The sequence below is a fragment of the Odontesthes bonariensis genome, chromosome 1, assembly GCF_027942865.1.
Source record: "Odontesthes bonariensis isolate fOdoBon6 chromosome 1, fOdoBon6.hap1, whole genome shotgun sequence".
NCBI classification, from domain to species: Eukaryota; Metazoa; Chordata; class Actinopteri; order Atheriniformes; family Atherinopsidae; genus Odontesthes; species Odontesthes bonariensis.
This window is the reverse complement of record NC_134506.1, coordinates 11,738,220-11,756,365: the sequence shown is the minus strand read 5'-3', so window position 1 is coordinate 11,756,365 and position 18,146 is coordinate 11,738,220. Positions and strand designations below refer to the sequence as shown.

Below are 18,146 nucleotides of genomic sequence, written 5' to 3'. Positions count from 1 at the left end.
TCGATGGCACCTTTGTGGCATCTTCAACATGACAACAAATTCATGTGCATGGCTGTATATTTGGTGGACTGACACAGACATTTGTTATTTATTCTGGTGGTGTTACATCCCACAACTGTAGGGGGAGCCAAAGAGCAGAAACGTGTCAAATTCTCTGGTGTTACTTCTAAGGGATATTCGGATCAGTCCAGGCTTGGAGCTAAAAAAATGGATTTTTTTTTACGTCTACCTGACCAATACAGCAAATTAGAAACTAAGCAGCCAATAAATACTGACATTATTTAAAAATCTTTCACTGCAGCTCGAACCATCTCCCCTCCCCTTAGACCACTGCTGCTTAGTCCACACCGCTGGTAACTGGAACCATCCTAAAAGCCTTGTTGTTTTGAAGATCGCTCCAATTTAGTCATCTCGCAGAAAATGTCGCAGTATTTTGATGTCATCATTTAGTATCTGTAACCTAAGCTAACCCAAGTCTAACCATGCAACACAATGTTATGGAATGTGATGGCCTTTTGACACAGATAACCCACCTAAGCAGTAAAAGCACAAGACGAAGGCAAATAGTTTCACAGAGAATCTTGGGTGGGTCTTGTCCTCTGATCTGTTGGTTCTCCTGTGAACTAATCTGATGAATCAAAGTTTATTTAAAGCTTAACCTGAGTGACACTATTGGTACATTTCCAACAGTGCTGTGATAATACAACAAATGTTCATTTGCCTTGTATTCTACCTAGGCCACAGAACAATGGTAAATTTTGCTCGGGTTCCAGTCGTCTCAACCAGCTGTGTAACACTCGGCCTTGCCCTCCCGGAGCTGTGGACTTCCGGGCCCAACAGTGTGCTGAGTACAACAGCAAGCCTTTTAGGGGCTGGTACTATAAATGGAAGCCCTACACCAAAGTAGATGGTAAGGTGGTCAGCTGATTAAATAAAAAAAGTGATTAACCCTATTCTTGGCATTGTTCGAAGTTCAGAGCTGCTGAATGCAAAGTGATTTACAGGTGGCTCAGGACAAGCTTTTTCTTGTCTTAATTCTGCAGATCTTGTATGTTCTGTGCTCCACTGCTTGTCCAGATCTTTTTATAAAGCATTTCTATAATGCAAACCTCTATTTACTTTTGTAATGATTGGAGCCAAAAAGCCAGAGGAAACTGTGGCTTTGTGTAGTGTGCATGTCGCTACCTGTACCTTCAGACACAGTGGGGATGGATTTAAAAAGGAAGCCTGCGGGCCAGCTTTTTTACATTGAGAAAGGGAGACAGAGAGTGCCGCAAGGTAGAGCAGAGTGTTTGGCTGTCGTCCCAGACTGGTTTAAGCTGCTGATGAATGGGGGGTGATGTAGAGAGGAACAGATGCTGAACTGCCTTATGGGACCTTGGGCCAAGTCACCTTAACCGTCATTTATTTTAATCAAAGATGACTGTAGAAACTTGTCTGTGATGACTGATATGAAATAAAGAATAAACTTGTGGCCCCTCGTGAGCACCTCTGGATGCATTCATAGCCAGTTTCTGTCATTTCCACTTCAGTCCCAGCAGCAACTTTATGCTCTGTGTTTGTGACAGTTTGCAACACAGTAGCGGCTGTAGCTTCAACAATTTGCACAGTTTATTGATGCAACCTTTCTTGTTGATCTTTATGTTACTGTGTATAACTGTTCCTTGTCTGCGCAGATGAGGACATCTGTAAGCTGTACTGCATTGCGGAAGACTTTGACTTTTTCTTCGCAATGTCCAGCAAGGTGAAAGATGGCACCTCCTGCTCTGACCACAAAGGAGATGTATGCATTGACGGAGTGTGTGAGGTAAATTTGCCCTCAAGAAAAATGTTGCTTTTTGAGATATTTTTTTGTGTGATGACACTGAAAGAAAATTTGTAATATGAGTACACAGGATATAGAAGAACACAATTAGAAGAAGTTAAAGTGCGTTTTATTGCAGAAAGAAAGATTCATTTAGTTGAAAGACGTGAATAATGCACATCTCCTTCCCATGGTTGTATTGTCTGTCTTATCCACTCACCAGGGTGCAGAAGTTATAATCAACCAGATGTTAACATCGATAACAATATATGCATTAGTTTAATTAATTCCGCATACAGCGCTTTGTAAAGGAAATTTCTATTTTTATCTTGACTCCATTCTCACTTACGCTATGGGTTCTTTTTTGTGTATGTTTAGGGTGTGGGCTGTGACCAGATTCTGGGCTCCAAGGTTTCTCTGGATGCCTGTGGGGTCTGTAAGGGGGGCAACTCTACTTGCAAGTTCTTCAAGGGCCAGTACACCCTTCAGCACCGGGCTAATGGTCAGTTTATCTTGGTGTGTTGTGTGTCTGTACATGTTAAGTAGCATACACTGAGTATTGCTCCATGACAAAGGAAGACATAAGTGGACCAACATGGCCACAGAGTACAACTATGGACAGACACGTGGGTCTAATCCATCTAGATAATGAGCTGACTCAGCAGAGAAAGGGGTTGAGTGCATGGTAGAATCACAGGAGGGTCAAACACGACATACCGTAGGGATTAAAAAGCAATAATAAGAAAATGTGTGATGTTGATTTAACCATAACTGATTTCCTTCTTCTTTTGCTCCAGAGTATTACTCCATGGTGACAGTTCCAGCTGGGGCTCGAAGCATTCATATTCAGGAAATGGAAGTGTCCACCAGCTACCTGGCCGTCCGTTCCCTGAAGAGAAAGTACTTCCTGACCGGGGACTGGACTGTGGACTGGCCGGGGAAGTTCTACTTTGGCGGGACCTTGTTCGACTACCAGCGCTCTTTCAACAAGCCGGAGAGCCTGTATGGTGCCGGACCTACTAATGAGACGATGGTGTTTGAAGTAAGCCGCCGCTGCCGAGTGACGTTCGTTTATGGCAATTGACTATGACAAGACCTCAGAGCTGCTGCAACTCCTGTCCTTAAGCCTGGACATGATGAGGCTTAGGTTGAAAAAGTAGTTTGGTTTGGTAAAGAGAACAAAGGTGCTTATTGCTGGGGATCTTCTGTGTGAGATAAATTATTTTTAAGTGCTTGTTCATGTCGGGAATGGATGGGTGTAGTTCTTTCTTTAGATAAAATGTAAGACACAGAAGAAAGAGAGAGAGAAAAAGGTTATTGTCACACTCTGGTTTTTATGTAGCTCAGTTTTAAAATGTGTAGAGGAAACAAGATGAAGAACAAAGGAAACTTTTGCCTCTGTTTGGTCACATAAAATGAGCAGGCTTCTCATGGGGCTGTGCACAACAGAAAATTAAGCACGACTGGTCACTCGGCCATTGGTTTGTAGTTGAGAAAACAATGTTTTTGAAGTTTGTGTGAACCAATCATTAAGGCGTCAACAGAATGACAGGGGAATAATGCAGACATCAAAGAGCAAGTTGTGGCACAATTAGTCTAACTCAGCCTTTGTGCAACTTTCACAATTCAGATCAGTCTCCCATGGCAGAAGCTCTCCCCTCGCTTATAAGCAGAACAGCCTCTTGGTACCACCAGCTCTAGTGTAAACACAGTCACATGTTCAAGTCCATGTATGAACACTCTAACCCATGGACGTGGCCCCCGTGGCCTCTGACCTCAAAAGTGCTCTGTTGCAGCCATGTGATGTGAAGCTAATAGAGCGAGTAAAAGCCTTATGTCAGCTACTCTTTGGAGGCAGGGATGAAGAGTATAAAATCAGATGGTTGCCTGGAGTGAGATGTTCTGCACAGTATAGCAGATGATTTATGAGCAGGTATTTTTTTTCCCTTTCTTTCCTTCACATTTGTAATGAGTGGTGTGTTAGAAACCAGAGCTTTGAAGAGAGTGCAAGTCTTTGCTTGTCCTCAAGCAGCAAAATATGATGCTGGACAGGCCTGTACCGCTGAAAGCAAAACCAACATTCAACAAATAGCAGAGTCATATGAAGGTTTCAGTGAATGGTTGGGGATGTTCTCAATAACTTTGTCAGCAAAAGCATCTATTTTTCTCTTGACCTCTGAGCCCTGGAGGTTTTTTTTCCCTCCAACACGTGTGATGTTCATGTAAAAGCTAGTCTCCACTCAGTCCCCTGGGCTGTAACTGGCATATAGTGGTTAAAGCAGGAACCATTGCCCTATAACTCCAAGACAAATGCCAGTGTTATATTTCATACGTACTTGGCTGGTCAGTTGTTTGACCATCAGAAAATATCCAAGTGTTTATGTAGCTATTTTAGTAAAGAGGCTTCGGTCTGTGAGCAGCTAAATTGAGCTACTGTTGTAGTTGCCAAATGAACAGCCCATTGATGTGCCTACAAGAACGCTCTGATGTGTGTCTTTGAGAGGTTTATTTGGGGTACTCTTTTATTCTGATACATGTCCAGTTCAGACTTCCTGAATGGCTTGCAAGCCTTTCGCTCAACAAGGTCACCGGGCTAAAAATCACACACTTCCTGTAAAAAGCTAGTTATCTAAAGGTCTCTTCCACTATACGACCAAAGTGGTTTTGTCTGTCTAGTTTGCAAGAAAGTCTCAAAAAAAGGGGTTGAAATTTTAACAAACAAAGAACACTGCTATATCTCTGTCAAGCCTTCAAAGTACTTAGTTTTCATAAATCTTCCTCGAACCTAGATAGCAGGATTTGAACCAGGAACCCTCTGGCTGTGAGGCATCATTGCTAACTGCCACACCACCGTGCAGCCCCTAATGAAATACACTATACCTAAAGCCCCTACCTTTGTGTAGTTGGCTGTTGCTTGAAAGATATAGTTCAAAGCTATTATCCTTTTTTGTTATCTATGCATGACGTAGTTCTTGACTCATGAGAATAAAATTGTTAGGTGTGGCTAAGTCCTGAAGTTAGGCAGCAAAAATGCTGTAGCTACACCAGAAACACCAGAATTGGGTAAGCTGGCTAATGGGTTACATGTCATGGGGAGAGTGGACTGTAGCGCTAAAACACAAGAACGTCAACATTTGTTTTGTGGTTTCAGTCTCAGCTCAGAACCATAGCAGATTCACTTTTTTTGGGCATGCGAGTCCTGGGGCTTTGCGGTGCTGGACTGTTCATTAACTGATTCACTGCTATGGTTCACAATGAAAATTTTCAACAGCTTAAAGGATTGCTATAAAGTTGGTGATCACAGAATGGATCCTGGTTAGTCACTTTAGTTGATGATCCCCTAACCTTTTCTGTAGCACCAAATGTGGACGTAGAAAATAGATGGTTCATAAGCAGATCACTATTTTCACTTACTTATAGAAACCCCTACCAGCTGGATTGACACAAAATTTGGAATATTTGACATTTATAGTTCCCAGATCTGGACTTGGTATTTTGGTTTATGACTAAACGCCCACACAACTTTCCTCTGTCTCAGCTGTGCTTTGTGTTTAGACCATTGCTAAGGCAAGACCAGCAGTGGAAACACTAATGTGCATGTGGGCCCCACAAGTTGGAAGCAGATCCGGAAGCTACACATTTTTTGGCTCAAGTGCCAGGCAAGACATTTCATTGTACTCATTTAGCTCTTGTGTGACATATGAGGGTTTCTGTGCCCTTGTTTAGAGGTAACTTAAGGTCTTAATGGTAGCGTGGGCACTGTTTTTGAGTCCAGAATCCAATATTGTCGAAACATCTATGGATTATCCACTAACATGACGTTCTCCATGTGACGTTTATGTTGACAGACTTCTTCTCTGAAGTTCAAATAGCCCTTCACACTGCAGTGGAAAAAATGCATTAAATACATAAACATTCATTTGTTATGCTAAGTTTAGTTTAAACACTTAAATACTTTTGATAATTATAATGCTGTAGCACATTGTTTTCTTGTTTGTAATTAACAAGAGAGGAAGGAAGGGAGTGTTGCCACAGCCTGTCCTGCTCTCTGTCATCAACAGTGCTGTGTTTTAATGTAGCCAAATTGACAATAGAGTTCTTCTCCTTTACACGGTGCACATCAAATAATTATTTCACTGTCACTACATTATGTGACAAAATTGCTATGCATTGATGTTTAGTGATTATGAAAATTAGATGCACTAAGAATTGTCTCATTCAAGTGCAAACGCAAAGCTTCTAAACTAGCTACAATCATGCATTCATTTTAGTTGTGAGTATAGTTGTTGACATTTATGTGAGTTTATTTGTATACTTGTATACAAATAGTTTACTTGTATTTTTTATCCCACATACTGTCCTTGAGTGTTGGCAGTTATAATCTGTTTGTTTCCCTCCCACAATATCTCCTCTCATATAATTTTTTAGTTGTACTCAGATTTCATATCAGCCCTATATTCTACAAATTAAAAAGTACCCAGCATTGTATGTTGCTTTTGTTTGCTAACATGGCAACGGTAAACTGACAAATTTGAGGCTTGAAGACGACAGTTCACATGTCACTTGATGACATCACAGTGGCTATACCCATCTTTTACAGTACATACAGTGTGAATGTGTGAATGTGAAGTAACTTTAACTAAATAAAAGTGCCAGGGAAACAACTGTGAATAATATTAGAAATGTGAAACTGCTGAAATGTGTCCAGTGGACACCAGAAAACTCAGCATAGCCTAGCGTAAGCCAGAGAATAGCTGGAACGCAGCAGGATGATGACATTGTTATTGGCAAGTTAATTGCTGGGATCAAGGAGCGTGGCATTATCACAGCTGAAAGATTCAGTTAAAATTACTTTGGAAGGAAATTGCAAACAAACAGTAGAATGAAGCTGTCTGTCATGCTTCAGATAAATAGCCATCACAGTTTATAAACTGATTTCCTGCTTCAGTATATGCTTGGCATACTCACGTTAGCTATGTACAGCGGGGAGATTATAACACACGCTGTGGTTGTACTTATTGTGCAACCAAAATCACCACCACTTTGTCTGGTTTGATACATTGTTGTCAAAACCAAAATAGACCATTTCTGTACAGTAATGAAGTAACATGCAGTAAGGTAAAAAGATTTTCTAAAGAAAGGAGCTTTCTAAGTCTGGCTGAGTTCTTCTTGCTTGTCTGTGAGTCCCAGTCACGCATCTGTCCTGCAGAGCACTCAGTGACAGCATGCAGCTGATTTGCAGATGATGCGAGCATAATCTCTATAAGTATGTCCTGTAATTACAAAAAAGGAGACAAAGGTTGACAGAGAAGGGAGGATAGAGAGAGGGGATGGAGATTAAAAGATTAAGAATTCTGCAATTGAACTTTGGATGTGAGAAGTTAAGGTCAGGGACTTTAACTGCAAATGAAGCAAAGCAAGTTTTGTTTTTTTTTTCCTTTCTTTTTCAGTGGAGATCTTCATCTGTTTCACACATTCTGCTTAACTGGCCCTGTGACAGAAAAACTGAGGGAGATGGGGGAGGATGTGTGCACAGACCCTCACTCGCAGACCCTTACTCAGCTTGAAACATTGATAGAAAAACAAATGGGGAGTGTGAGCGTAAACTGTTACAAGGTGTTCACATCTGCACAGCCGCTCAGCTGGTTGAACTGAGGAGGGAAAGGGGAGTTGAAGTAGTTCACGAGAGGAGGAGGAGAAGGCAAAAGACATAACATATGGCTGCTTCCAGATTGGATGCCATGTCGGATTATTTCCCCCCCTGGAATTGAGATGCTTGTGGTTTGGTAAGGCAAGTTCATGCCAGTCCAGGGGAAAGCATTGTAAGTCTGGTATCTGTATCCACCACATTGTAATTCATCATCGACTCATCTGACTTGATGAGTGGTATAGTTGTTGGGTTGTGAAAACCAAGATATTGTGTGGTCTGCTGTTGGGCTGTATTTAGACAGATTAACAGCAGTCACACAACCTCAGGATCTCCAGCTGTTATTATGGAAGTCATTCAGTAGCCAACATTGAATATTCCTACATGCTAAATAGAAAGGAAAAATTCAAGTCAATAGAGGACTCTTTTTTACCTTAAACCATATATGGTTTCATCACTCAAGAACCATGTTTGTTTCCCCCTTTTTTTTTACCTGTATTGCTGTATAACTGTATGCATATTTGAGCTTAATTCAAAGCATTTTGAATTGAAAGTGTGGCCCTTAGGCTCATGGGCATTCTAGCACTGACATACAAAACTTAAGTCCAACCTCAATTCCAAAAAAGTTGTGATGGTGTGTAAAATGTAAAATAAAAAACACACAAAAAAACTATTTTCACATCTCATAAACCAATATTTTATTTACAATAGGCTTTCAAAGTGAGACATTTTATGATTTCATGAAAAATATTAGCCTATCTTGAATTCAGTATCAGTCACACGTCTTAAAAAATGGGATGTGGTCAACAGAAGTTTGAAAAGTAAGTGGTTTTAAAAAGAAACTGCTGATGGAACTTGTTGGGTCATTAACGTGATTGGGTATAAAAAGAGCACCTCAGAGTAGCAGAGTCTCTCAGAAGCGAAGATGGGAAGCGGTTCAGCAATCTGTAAATAACTGCGGTTACAAATTTTAGAGCAATTTCATATTAATGTTCCTCAATGTAAAATTGCAAAGACTTGATGAAAGATATTTCATCATCTACAGAACAAAACATTATGAAAAGATTCAGTGGATCTCTAGTATGGACTCATCTGACTGACAGCAGAGAGGATTGAAGTAGAAACCGTTTACTGTCAGCAACAAGTTACTGTTTGTCACGATATACATACAACTAATGAGAAACTTCAAGAGGCTGAGTGAGTCTGGATGACTGGTCCCATATTTGTTTGTCCTCTGGATGATAGTTGGCAAAAAGGTAGATAGGAACAAAAGAAATATGTAGCTGTAATTGGCAGCATTTTTTTTACTTGTCTCCCATGTGCACTGATTTATATTTGGTGGTTGTAATGCAGCAGGAAATGTATCAACAAAAGAAGAATACTACAAGCTTGCAAAAATGGATGCAAAATGATATTTAGATGTTTAGATATTTAGCAAACTGGATTTGGGAGCATTAAATGAAAAGTTGAAATATATCAATTTTTTCAACTTTGCCCATAGACAGAATGTTCTTTGTTGAGAAATAACATGGTCTCTGCAGCATAAAAATCATATTATTAAGTGTAAGTCACAATTACAGACTGTATGAAATAGATATCCACCATGTCATCACCCATTGGTTTGTGGTTAGTGCCTTGAGTTTGGTGGTGACCATTTTGCTCTTTTCAAACTGAAACCTTCACTGCCAGGGTAGCGACTTCACAAAATGAGCACCGTGCTGTATTAGAAAAAACACATGAAACTAGAGATTACTACCGGAAATCTTAAGGAAAACATCTACTGAGGGAGGAAATCAAGTGAGAAATTTGTTCATTTTCTCACAGGCTTTTTTTGAATTTGACTTTTTTCTTTGCAACCACAGGAGTTACATCGGCAGTTATGGTCACAATGGAGCTAAAAATGTGCAAATAGTATCTGTGTCCAAAATTGGTTTATTGCTCACATGTGCAGTGTGTCCCAGCTATTGCTGTGGCTGCAAGTGTTGGTGAATGGGACAAATGATCAGAACAAACACCAATAACTAACCTCTCATAAGAAAGCAAACATTTTTCCTTTCGTGTCTTTGCCTCGTGTTTCTCTGTATGAACAGCAGCCCTTTTGGATTACTGAGTTTGCCTGCCTCTGTCAGTGTATCCATTTATTTCTAAATGTTTCCGTACACTGATATGTCCCTCCAGCTATTCAAAAGTCTGGATATGCTTTTGCCTGCATATGCCGCAGACATTAGACAACAGCTTCTTGCTTCACTTGAGATGAACGTCTGTCCTCTTACCCCTTCTAACGCCGGGCCAGCTATACCAATTCAACAGTTTTCAAGCATTAGAAGGTGATTGGTTGAGTCAGTGGAAGCGCTCCAGAAGTGTTAAAGTGGATTGAGCCCATGAGGTTCTTGTTCGTCCAAGTTGGACGACTAATGGTAGATTCCTTTGTTCTGTAGAATATACACCAAAGAAAACATGCCTGTGAAAGCTTCTTATGCACATACTGATGGACTGATGTTCGTCAAGCACAAGAATTGATCATGACAGCTGGACTTTATAGAAACTGCCAAATGGATTGAGGATCATTCACGACCCAAAGTGAATAAAACAGGTGTGCTGCAGAAGAAACACAACTTAACTGCCCCAAATCCAGGGCAATGTTCGGAAATGGTTTCAAATGACAAACTAAGAGCTGACTATGTAAATACACCTCAAATAAAACTCTTCACCATAGCAGTTTATTCTCATGGGGTTCTTTTAATGACAGCCTAATTCTTCTCCTATAATGGGTATGTCTACTTTCATTCATCCGTTCCTCTGTGCTTGACTTGAATGTCCAAATAAATCCCATGGAGATGGTAACAGGTCAATGTGAAGGATGTGGTAGAAAAGAGAGATAACTTCTAAAAAAGAAATGGCCACATTATGGTCACTCTGCATTGAGCCATAAATGCTTACTCAGGTGCTTTGGAATAGAGATGGTTTCTAGAATTTTATTTTTAGTTGGATCCAGCAGTATGAGTAAACTTGTCTTGTACATCCTCATTGGTTTTACATTAAGTTTCTTGCCTGCATTCTAATATTTACTTGGAGATCTTTGGTAGCAATTGATGGTTGCTGGTTTGTCTCCCTCTTAGCAGCAGAAAAGAGGTTCTGGTAGCAGTGATCAGTGTGTTTTCCCAAGTTGAACAAAGGTTGCAAGACAAATTCTACTCACACAGCTGACACCTTTCTGACATTCCGTTTTCTTGGCTCGCAGATCCTTCTTCAGGGAAAGAACCCGGGTGTGTTGTGGGAGTACACCCTGCCTCGCACTGAGAGGAAACCTGAGTACAGCTGGGGTGTGGTGCGCTCGGACTGCTCTGCTCCGTGTGCTGGAGGTGAGACTGTTTCAAAGCTGGTCTGTGCACATGGCCAAACATTTTGGCTCACCTGCCAACGTTCTCAGTGTTTTTTTACTTAGAGAATTTCCCAAAGACAAATGGATAACATCAGATTAGCAACTTTGTACTGAAATCTTCCAATAAAGAGACCATCGCTGGAGTACTCTGTTGAACTTTAGCTCCTATTTTAAGATAGCATTCTTTGTGTACATATTTGTGTGATATGTAGAGGAAATGACTTTTGCTGAAGCTCTGCCCTGAGCTGCAATTTTCCCAACTTAGTTTGGCTTTCTTTCCCAACTCATTCTCTCATTCCTGACTCCTCACACACTGATGCTTGGTCAAGAGCTCTTAACGTCAATTTTCTGCCCACATGGTAACCCTTGACCATCACTGCTATAGGATGCTCCACAGCCCTACTCTCTTCCCAGTTTTCCCTCGGCAAACCACATGAGGCGGTCAGAGGGGAGGAGGGGGAAAGAGACCCGACTCCTCATTCAAACATCTGTTTAGCTGTGAGGTTGCTGGTCCACTTTCTTTTTTTTCTGTCTTCATTATCTATCTAAGCCTATCTAAGTTTTGACTTTTTTCATTCTATTTTATTTATACACAATTGATATATATTGTGTATTTTATTTTGATTATTTAAAAGTGCAAATATTACATTTTCTATGTTGTCATGGTGACACTTCTAATGACTTACATTTATCGGGAAATCTTGCACACCAAAAGTGACACTTTGGGGGTGAACTGCATTCTAAACTGATGCTGCAAGCTCCTGACCTTGCATCAGTTTGTGGTGAGTTGGGAGTCAGAACAGGTCGTCTACTCGTGTTAAAAATGTGTGAACAGGACTGTGGTGGCACCTTTTTCTTTAGCAATAACAATATGAAGCGCATCATCACGTTTCAGTGTTCTTGCAATTCAGAAACAGTTTTCTTTTCATGTTTCCACCTGGATCATTAACTGGTGAGGATGCTCAGTTTTGGCAGGAAATTTATTTTTTTACAGTCACAAGACTGAGCTTTTCACATTTCTGTCTTTTAGGCATGAACTCTAAAGATGTCAAATTATTCATCTAATCTAGATCAATGTGGTCCTTTTTTCCTCCCATCTCTCCATCAGGTCGCATCTCGACCAAAGCTATCTGTCTGCAGGACCAGAAAAGTCAGGTGAACTCCAGCATGTGTAACCCCCACACCAGGCCGACGCTGGGCTCCCATCTCTGCAACACACAGCCCTGCCCTGCATAGTAAGTGCTGCTGTGTGTGTTGGTCAGAGCATTTTTTTTGCGCGTGCTCGTTTGTGGGATATGTGGCATGGCTTCTAATGTTGCCAAATTTTCAGGAACCCGTGGATCTGTTTTATTATAGGTGCGCCCACACAGGCACACATACACTGTGGTTGAGCAGTCTGGAGGTTGCCTGTTTGCTGTGGTCAGCCACCACTCCGCTCAGCCTGTGTTCATCTCCCCACTCTACTTACTCTCTAATTTTTCTTTTTTTCCTGTTTTCCCTTTTTGAAAAACACACGAAAGCACTTTGCATCCCCTGTTCTTTTCAATCAGTCCTCAGCCACTGCTGATATCTAATGTCTTTTTTTTTCTTTTTATCTTTGCTCTACTACTAAGTCTTCAGTCTGAGCTGTCTGGTGAATTCTAATAGATGAGTCGTGTTTAGAGGTGTGAATCTTTACTTTCCCCACGATTTGTTCTAGTTATGAATCAACCATTAACCATTACATGTATCTCAATAACTTATTGTTTTTCTTTCTTAAAAGTGCTCTTTGTATAAAACTGTTTAAAATGTCAAAAACGAAACAACAGCTCTCAACAGAATTTAAAAAAACCCAAAAGAAAGTAAGAAATGTATGTGCTATGCAGCTGAAATATACAACTGAGATACATTGGGACGAGACCCCTATTTACTGTAATAACATTTGGTACCACTAAGTGGGACATGAGTCTGGTCTGCCCTGAAAGGAACAGAAGGAGAAACATTTGTATAACAGACATATGATGGAACATGGAGAAACAAACAAACAGAGCACAGAGTTGAGTAGAAATTCATGAAAAGCACAGTAATTTACAACAGTGGTGGAAGCTCCTGGGAAGCGAACAGTGCCTTCGCCAACACATCCTCCCGCAAAGAAACTGCGTTCAGCATCAAAGACACAAAATCACAAAAGACGAGCCAAAACGAGTTGTTGTTTTTGGATAGTTAAAGACTGAAATCTGATGCGGAATTTGCAGCTTATGTTGTAGCAATAACTTTTCTCACAGCGTTATGTTCGTTGCTATGTTTGTGCTAAAATCGTATATGTAATAATTATAGAATGTAAACTGTACATGTGTAAAGGTGACTATTATGAAGACTGACCCGCTTAGTATTAGCAGTAGGATTTAAGTTGGCATATGCTCATCCTATTGTTAGTTGTCAGTTGGCTAGCTTCCTGTCTTTAGGAATTATTTTTGCAATTAGAATTAGAAGGAGCCGGCAGTGAGTCAACAGGCAGCATAGCCTCTAAAGAAGAGTTAAATTGTCATGTTAAATGTCATCCAGTAGGTTGAAATTACAGATACAGATAAAATATAGATCGACTGTAAATGATGGCAAATATTTTAAGAAACAGAACAAAAGCATATTAGCGTCAATATTGTTAGCATATTAGCATGCCATCAGCATGTAGCTCGTGCTTTTTGAAAAAAGGTTAGACATTTCTGGTTAGTTAGTGGCTCATCAGAGATTTTTTTTTCCGAGGGCTTTGTTTTGGAATTTGGGTAGTGACCACTGCCAGGGTGTTTACAGTCCTGCGGTATGTTTAAACACTGCACATACAGTAAGGCTGAACCATGAAGTGCGCGGGAAATTATGTTTCTAAATCTGGAATAGAATCTTTACAGACTTTGAAAGATATTGGAAAATGATGGTAAACAGACCAAGTTAAACAGATGGAAGAATACATTAACGCCGGCTTACAGTGAGTGTCATTTATACTTTCATCTCACTTATTTTCAGCACCAAGATTCCTTCATTTCTCTGAAGAAAAATTAGTCCAGACAGTGTGCTTAATGGCATGCATTTTTAAGGGAGAGTGTACATTCAGGGACCTGTACAGCAGGCAAAGGAGGAAACCAGGTGAAAGTGCAGTGAAGTAACAAGTTGAAACAGCACTGAATTAATGGCCTCGCTTCCACAGAGTGAACTGGAGCTGGCTTGATTTACAGCACTGCCCCAAAGAACAGTCAGAGATCCGTGTCTTGGGTTCAGAGACACTACACATACAAACACAAATACATTGTGCTCACTTATTGTTCGGTTGCATTCACAAAAATATTTTCTAAATGTAGGATGCTGAGACAATGCATTTTGGGTTCACACCACATGGTAAAAATAGAAATGTAAGCTGCCTGTGTTTGATGTAAATGATGTGATTTTGTTCATCATCGGCCATGCTGCAACAAGTCTGGATGGAACTTTCTCCGGTGTCAGAGGCTGAACAAGCCAGACAGCTATCGGTTACACTTCCAACATACAGCCACTGTTTTCCACTAAGTTTCCCACCATCTGAGAGGACATTTCCGGACCCTAATCTTAAGCATACCATTTCTCTTATCTTGGCGAAAGCTATTGAACAGCCTTGTGTGTCCTGAGGTCCCTTCTTTGTTTGGGTTAAGAAAATGGTATAGTCCAGATATCAGGGCGATTGTCCATTCAGGAGAATAAAGCAGTTTGACATCCATGGATCTTATTATGTGTGGTAGTGGACACCATTTCAGAGCTGGCTGTGAGTTCAGCCAAGCTTATGGGTACAACTCAGGAAAAGTTGAGTTGATTGAGCAGCATGAAAGCTTTAATGACTGCATTAAGATCTTCAGGCTCTACGGGCACGCATTCAGGAGCCCAGCAGAAAAGAGAAATTGACAAGAGGTGGGATTTACGCTGCGTGTGCATGTGTGTGACAGGAGGAGAATGTGAAAATGCCTGTTTATCTCTGTAATGTGTATCGCGGGTGCTGACAGCCCTATCCGTGTTTTATTGTGCAGAGACGGCGGGATTCCCACGGGGGCCCGGCCAGTCGAGCCGTGGAGAACTCGTTTAAACCCCCATGCACACGCCTGCGCCCTTTCAGTTTCTGCCAACCTCTTTAGCTCTAGGCTCGCTTTTAACCTTCTCTCCCCTCATTGTCGGGAAACTAGACTGTGGTGTTGGAGAATTTTTTAACATAAAGCAGGGATGCAGGAAGAATTTTAAAAAGTCAGCTCAATCATCCAGGCCAGCTTGCAGTAAAATAGATACGGTCATATATATATTATATATATTTTACTCTGTTTATTGTATCCCAAGAATCCATCCCAAATCTTCTCCTCTTCCGGAGTTCCATTTACTCTTTTACACCATTTTTGCTTTTTCTCTTGGCAGATTGCATATTTCTGTGTGCATTCCGGGCATATGGAAACAAATCACAGTGACATATGCTATCTCTGCCAAAAGGAAAAAGAGGAATTTTGTAGAATTGTTTTCAGAAAAATGAGAAAAATGAATAAATAACTAAAACACAATCAGCAACTGACCCATTTTTTTTATCCTACAATGAATGATAGTTGCAGGTAAAACTCTACATTGATGTCATGAATAATCAAATGACACAAGGAATTTCAATCAAACCAAATCTTTCAGGCAATTGCTCAAAAAGACAAAGAGCTCTTTTAGAAAATCAATTTTACAGTTTGAAACTCAGGAAGTATCCCAGGAAATAATCTTATGTCCATGAGATGCAGGACATTTGCTAAATGGGAAACTGGAGAAGAAAACAAACCTTCTGATCCTATTAGACAAGTCAAAGAAGGCATGCAGTGAGAGATTTACATCCATGGTTCGTTTTAGACCCCTGTTTCTGAACTATTGCTCAGTTCATATATATATTTTTTTTATTGGGGGAAGATACACTTTTTTTTTTACCATTAATATCTTTCTCCAGCTCATTGTTTTCCTGGATAATATTAATATCACCAGACTAGCATCCCCGGCACCATGTGTACATTTGCAGGAACTGTTTTTCACTACAAAGCATAGATCCACCCAGCTTTACCATTCCCCGCAGTTTGCCATAACTCCACCATTTGTCTGCAGCACAACGCTCTTTGTGTGTCTAACACCTCTCTGCTATCCTATCAGTTAGCTCTACTGTAATGAGATCACTGAAGACGGGACGGTGCCCGTGAATCTGGAGTGAAATCAGTGCTGGCATTGTCCTTTGCTATGCGCACCCTGAATTGATGAAAATAATCTTTTGCAAGAAGAAAGCTTGAGCTACACTATTGCCCTCAGTTGCACTTATTGCTTAAAAGAGAACTTTGTCGAGTATCATGATATCTGCAATTCGAAAAAAACTTTCTGTACTTTTAAGAGCTGACAGTTTGGGATGTTGCGATAAGAGGAATCTTTTAACGAACTAAGGCGGTTCTCTTGTGACAGCCTTCACATGCTGCCACACTATCAGAATGTGGGCTTTGACTTTGTATCAGTGTACCTGTTCTTGTCTTGTCCTTAGTGACAGTGAAGCAGCTGCAAAAGCTTCAGTCAAATCTCTCTGTTTTTTAAGACAGAAGCATTCCTCACTCACTTTACTATTTGCAATTGTGCTTTTTGTACAATAACGTTGAAATTTCTTCTGTAAAATAGGTCAACTCTTTCAGTGATTTCAGTTCAAGTGATGGCAAGAGCAGATATAAATCTCAAAGCTGGAGGCCTCTAATCACACTCATTATTATTAGGTAAAGAATATAATGTCATCTTGTCTGTAGCCTAAAAGTTTTCTACAGGCAAAGGCATGGATTTGGCCTCTCAGAACTATCCTTGCATTCTTCCTACCTCCAAATATGCCACTTTAGATTTACAAATTACAAAGCGGAGTGGCGCATCAGCCACTTTTTCCCAATGATATATTGTTATTTATAAGTCAGGGAAAACAGAGGGGAAAAAAACAAACAGTTCACAAGCCAAAAGTCCCAAACCAATGCTTTCGGCTCCCAATGGTCCACAACTTTCCCATTTCCAAATTACAGTTCCGTCCTGCTGTTTCATTTGTCTGCAGCGTTTTAAAGGGAATGAAAGCATTTTTTTCTTCCCCTGAAGCAGGTCGGCGGCGTAGAGGAACGGTCTCTGTGGTAGCACGCCGTCTCAAAACTGGACGGAGCCATCTGCCCATCTCCTCTCTCTCCCTCCTCTAAGCATGTGGTTGTCAGACCACTCATTTGTTGAAATCTCCCCCTTCAGCCCTGATGCCAAACAGAGGCTATTTTAGACACAGCATTTGGCTTTTTGACAGGGGCAGCTCGAAATTCAAAGACAAGGCAAAGAACACCGGACAAGTGTGAAGAGATTAGAAATCAAGTGTTGAGGGCAGAGAAGACAGGTGAGAAATGTAAGGTGAAGACAAGAAAAAGGCAAAGGGGAAGAAAAACACGAGGCAGTCAACATCTGTCTTTAGCCTTATTGAGCGTTGTATAGTGTGGTTAGCTGAGGAAATCTGGGAAAGCTGTTACATAGGGTTGTATACAATATGGTTTCCATGTTTAGTTTTCATAGGAATAGTAGAGATGGATGGAATGGGCGGGCCATGAAAATATAAATGTGAGGGTTGTGTATTTACTTTTCTGCGCTGCACCACAGGTCTCTAAAGTGACAGATCAATGTGTGAAACTGGTGAAAGCAGCAAGTCTCCTGCTCTAAGAATCAGAACTTTTACACACAACCAGGCTGCATCATTGTTTGAATTTTTTAATAGCTCAGTGACAAGTAGCCCCCGATAAGGACCTCAGTCATGCGGTTGGTTTCCTGATAAAAGGCTGAGTTTAGGCTGCACGTACAAATGGCCACTTCATCCGCTCACTCCTGGCATCGTCCATACTGTTTTTTTGCCAATGGCCACAAACCCTCCACATTCCCTCTCTCTCTCTTCACAGTTGGGCGACAGGAGATTGGGGGCCCTGCAGTCGCTCGTGTGGAGGAGGCCAACAGACCAGGATGCTGCGCTGCCTGAGAAAGGTGACCTACCAGAGGGAAGAGGTGGCGCAGCACTCCCTCTGCCCCGTCATCTCGCCTGCTCAAGTCCAGCCATGCCACACACAGGCCTGTCCACCAGAGTGGAGCGCTGGATCCTGGTCACAGGTGGGTTTGTGGCTGTTGATCTGCTTTCGGAGTTGGCGATATGAGTCAGTGCACAGACATGAATTTTGACTTGATGACATCCTCCGTGTCCCGGCTTGTAAGATTCTCATTTACACAAGCAATGATTTCTTAATCTCTTGAACTAATATTTTATTTAC

At 41.0% G+C, this 18,146-nt stretch overlaps 1 protein-coding gene across 1 annotated transcript in view; it reads left to right on the top strand.

Annotated features, from left to right (window-relative positions):
• adamts18 (ADAM metallopeptidase with thrombospondin type 1 motif, 18) overlaps positions 1–18,146 on the top strand; it is a 66,791-nt gene that overhangs the window by 37,726 nt on the left and 10,919 nt on the right. The window contains exons 12-18 of the mRNA XM_075471226.1: positions 738–910; positions 1,677–1,807; positions 2,183–2,306; positions 2,602–2,846; positions 10,693–10,813; positions 11,942–12,068; positions 17,784–17,988. Of these exons, the coding sequence (XP_075327341.1) occupies positions 738–910; positions 1,677–1,807; positions 2,183–2,306; positions 2,602–2,846; positions 10,693–10,813; positions 11,942–12,068; positions 17,784–17,988 (1,126 nt within the window). The remainder of the gene's footprint in view (positions 1–737; positions 911–1,676; positions 1,808–2,182; positions 2,307–2,601; positions 2,847–10,692; positions 10,814–11,941; positions 12,069–17,783; positions 17,989–18,146) is intronic.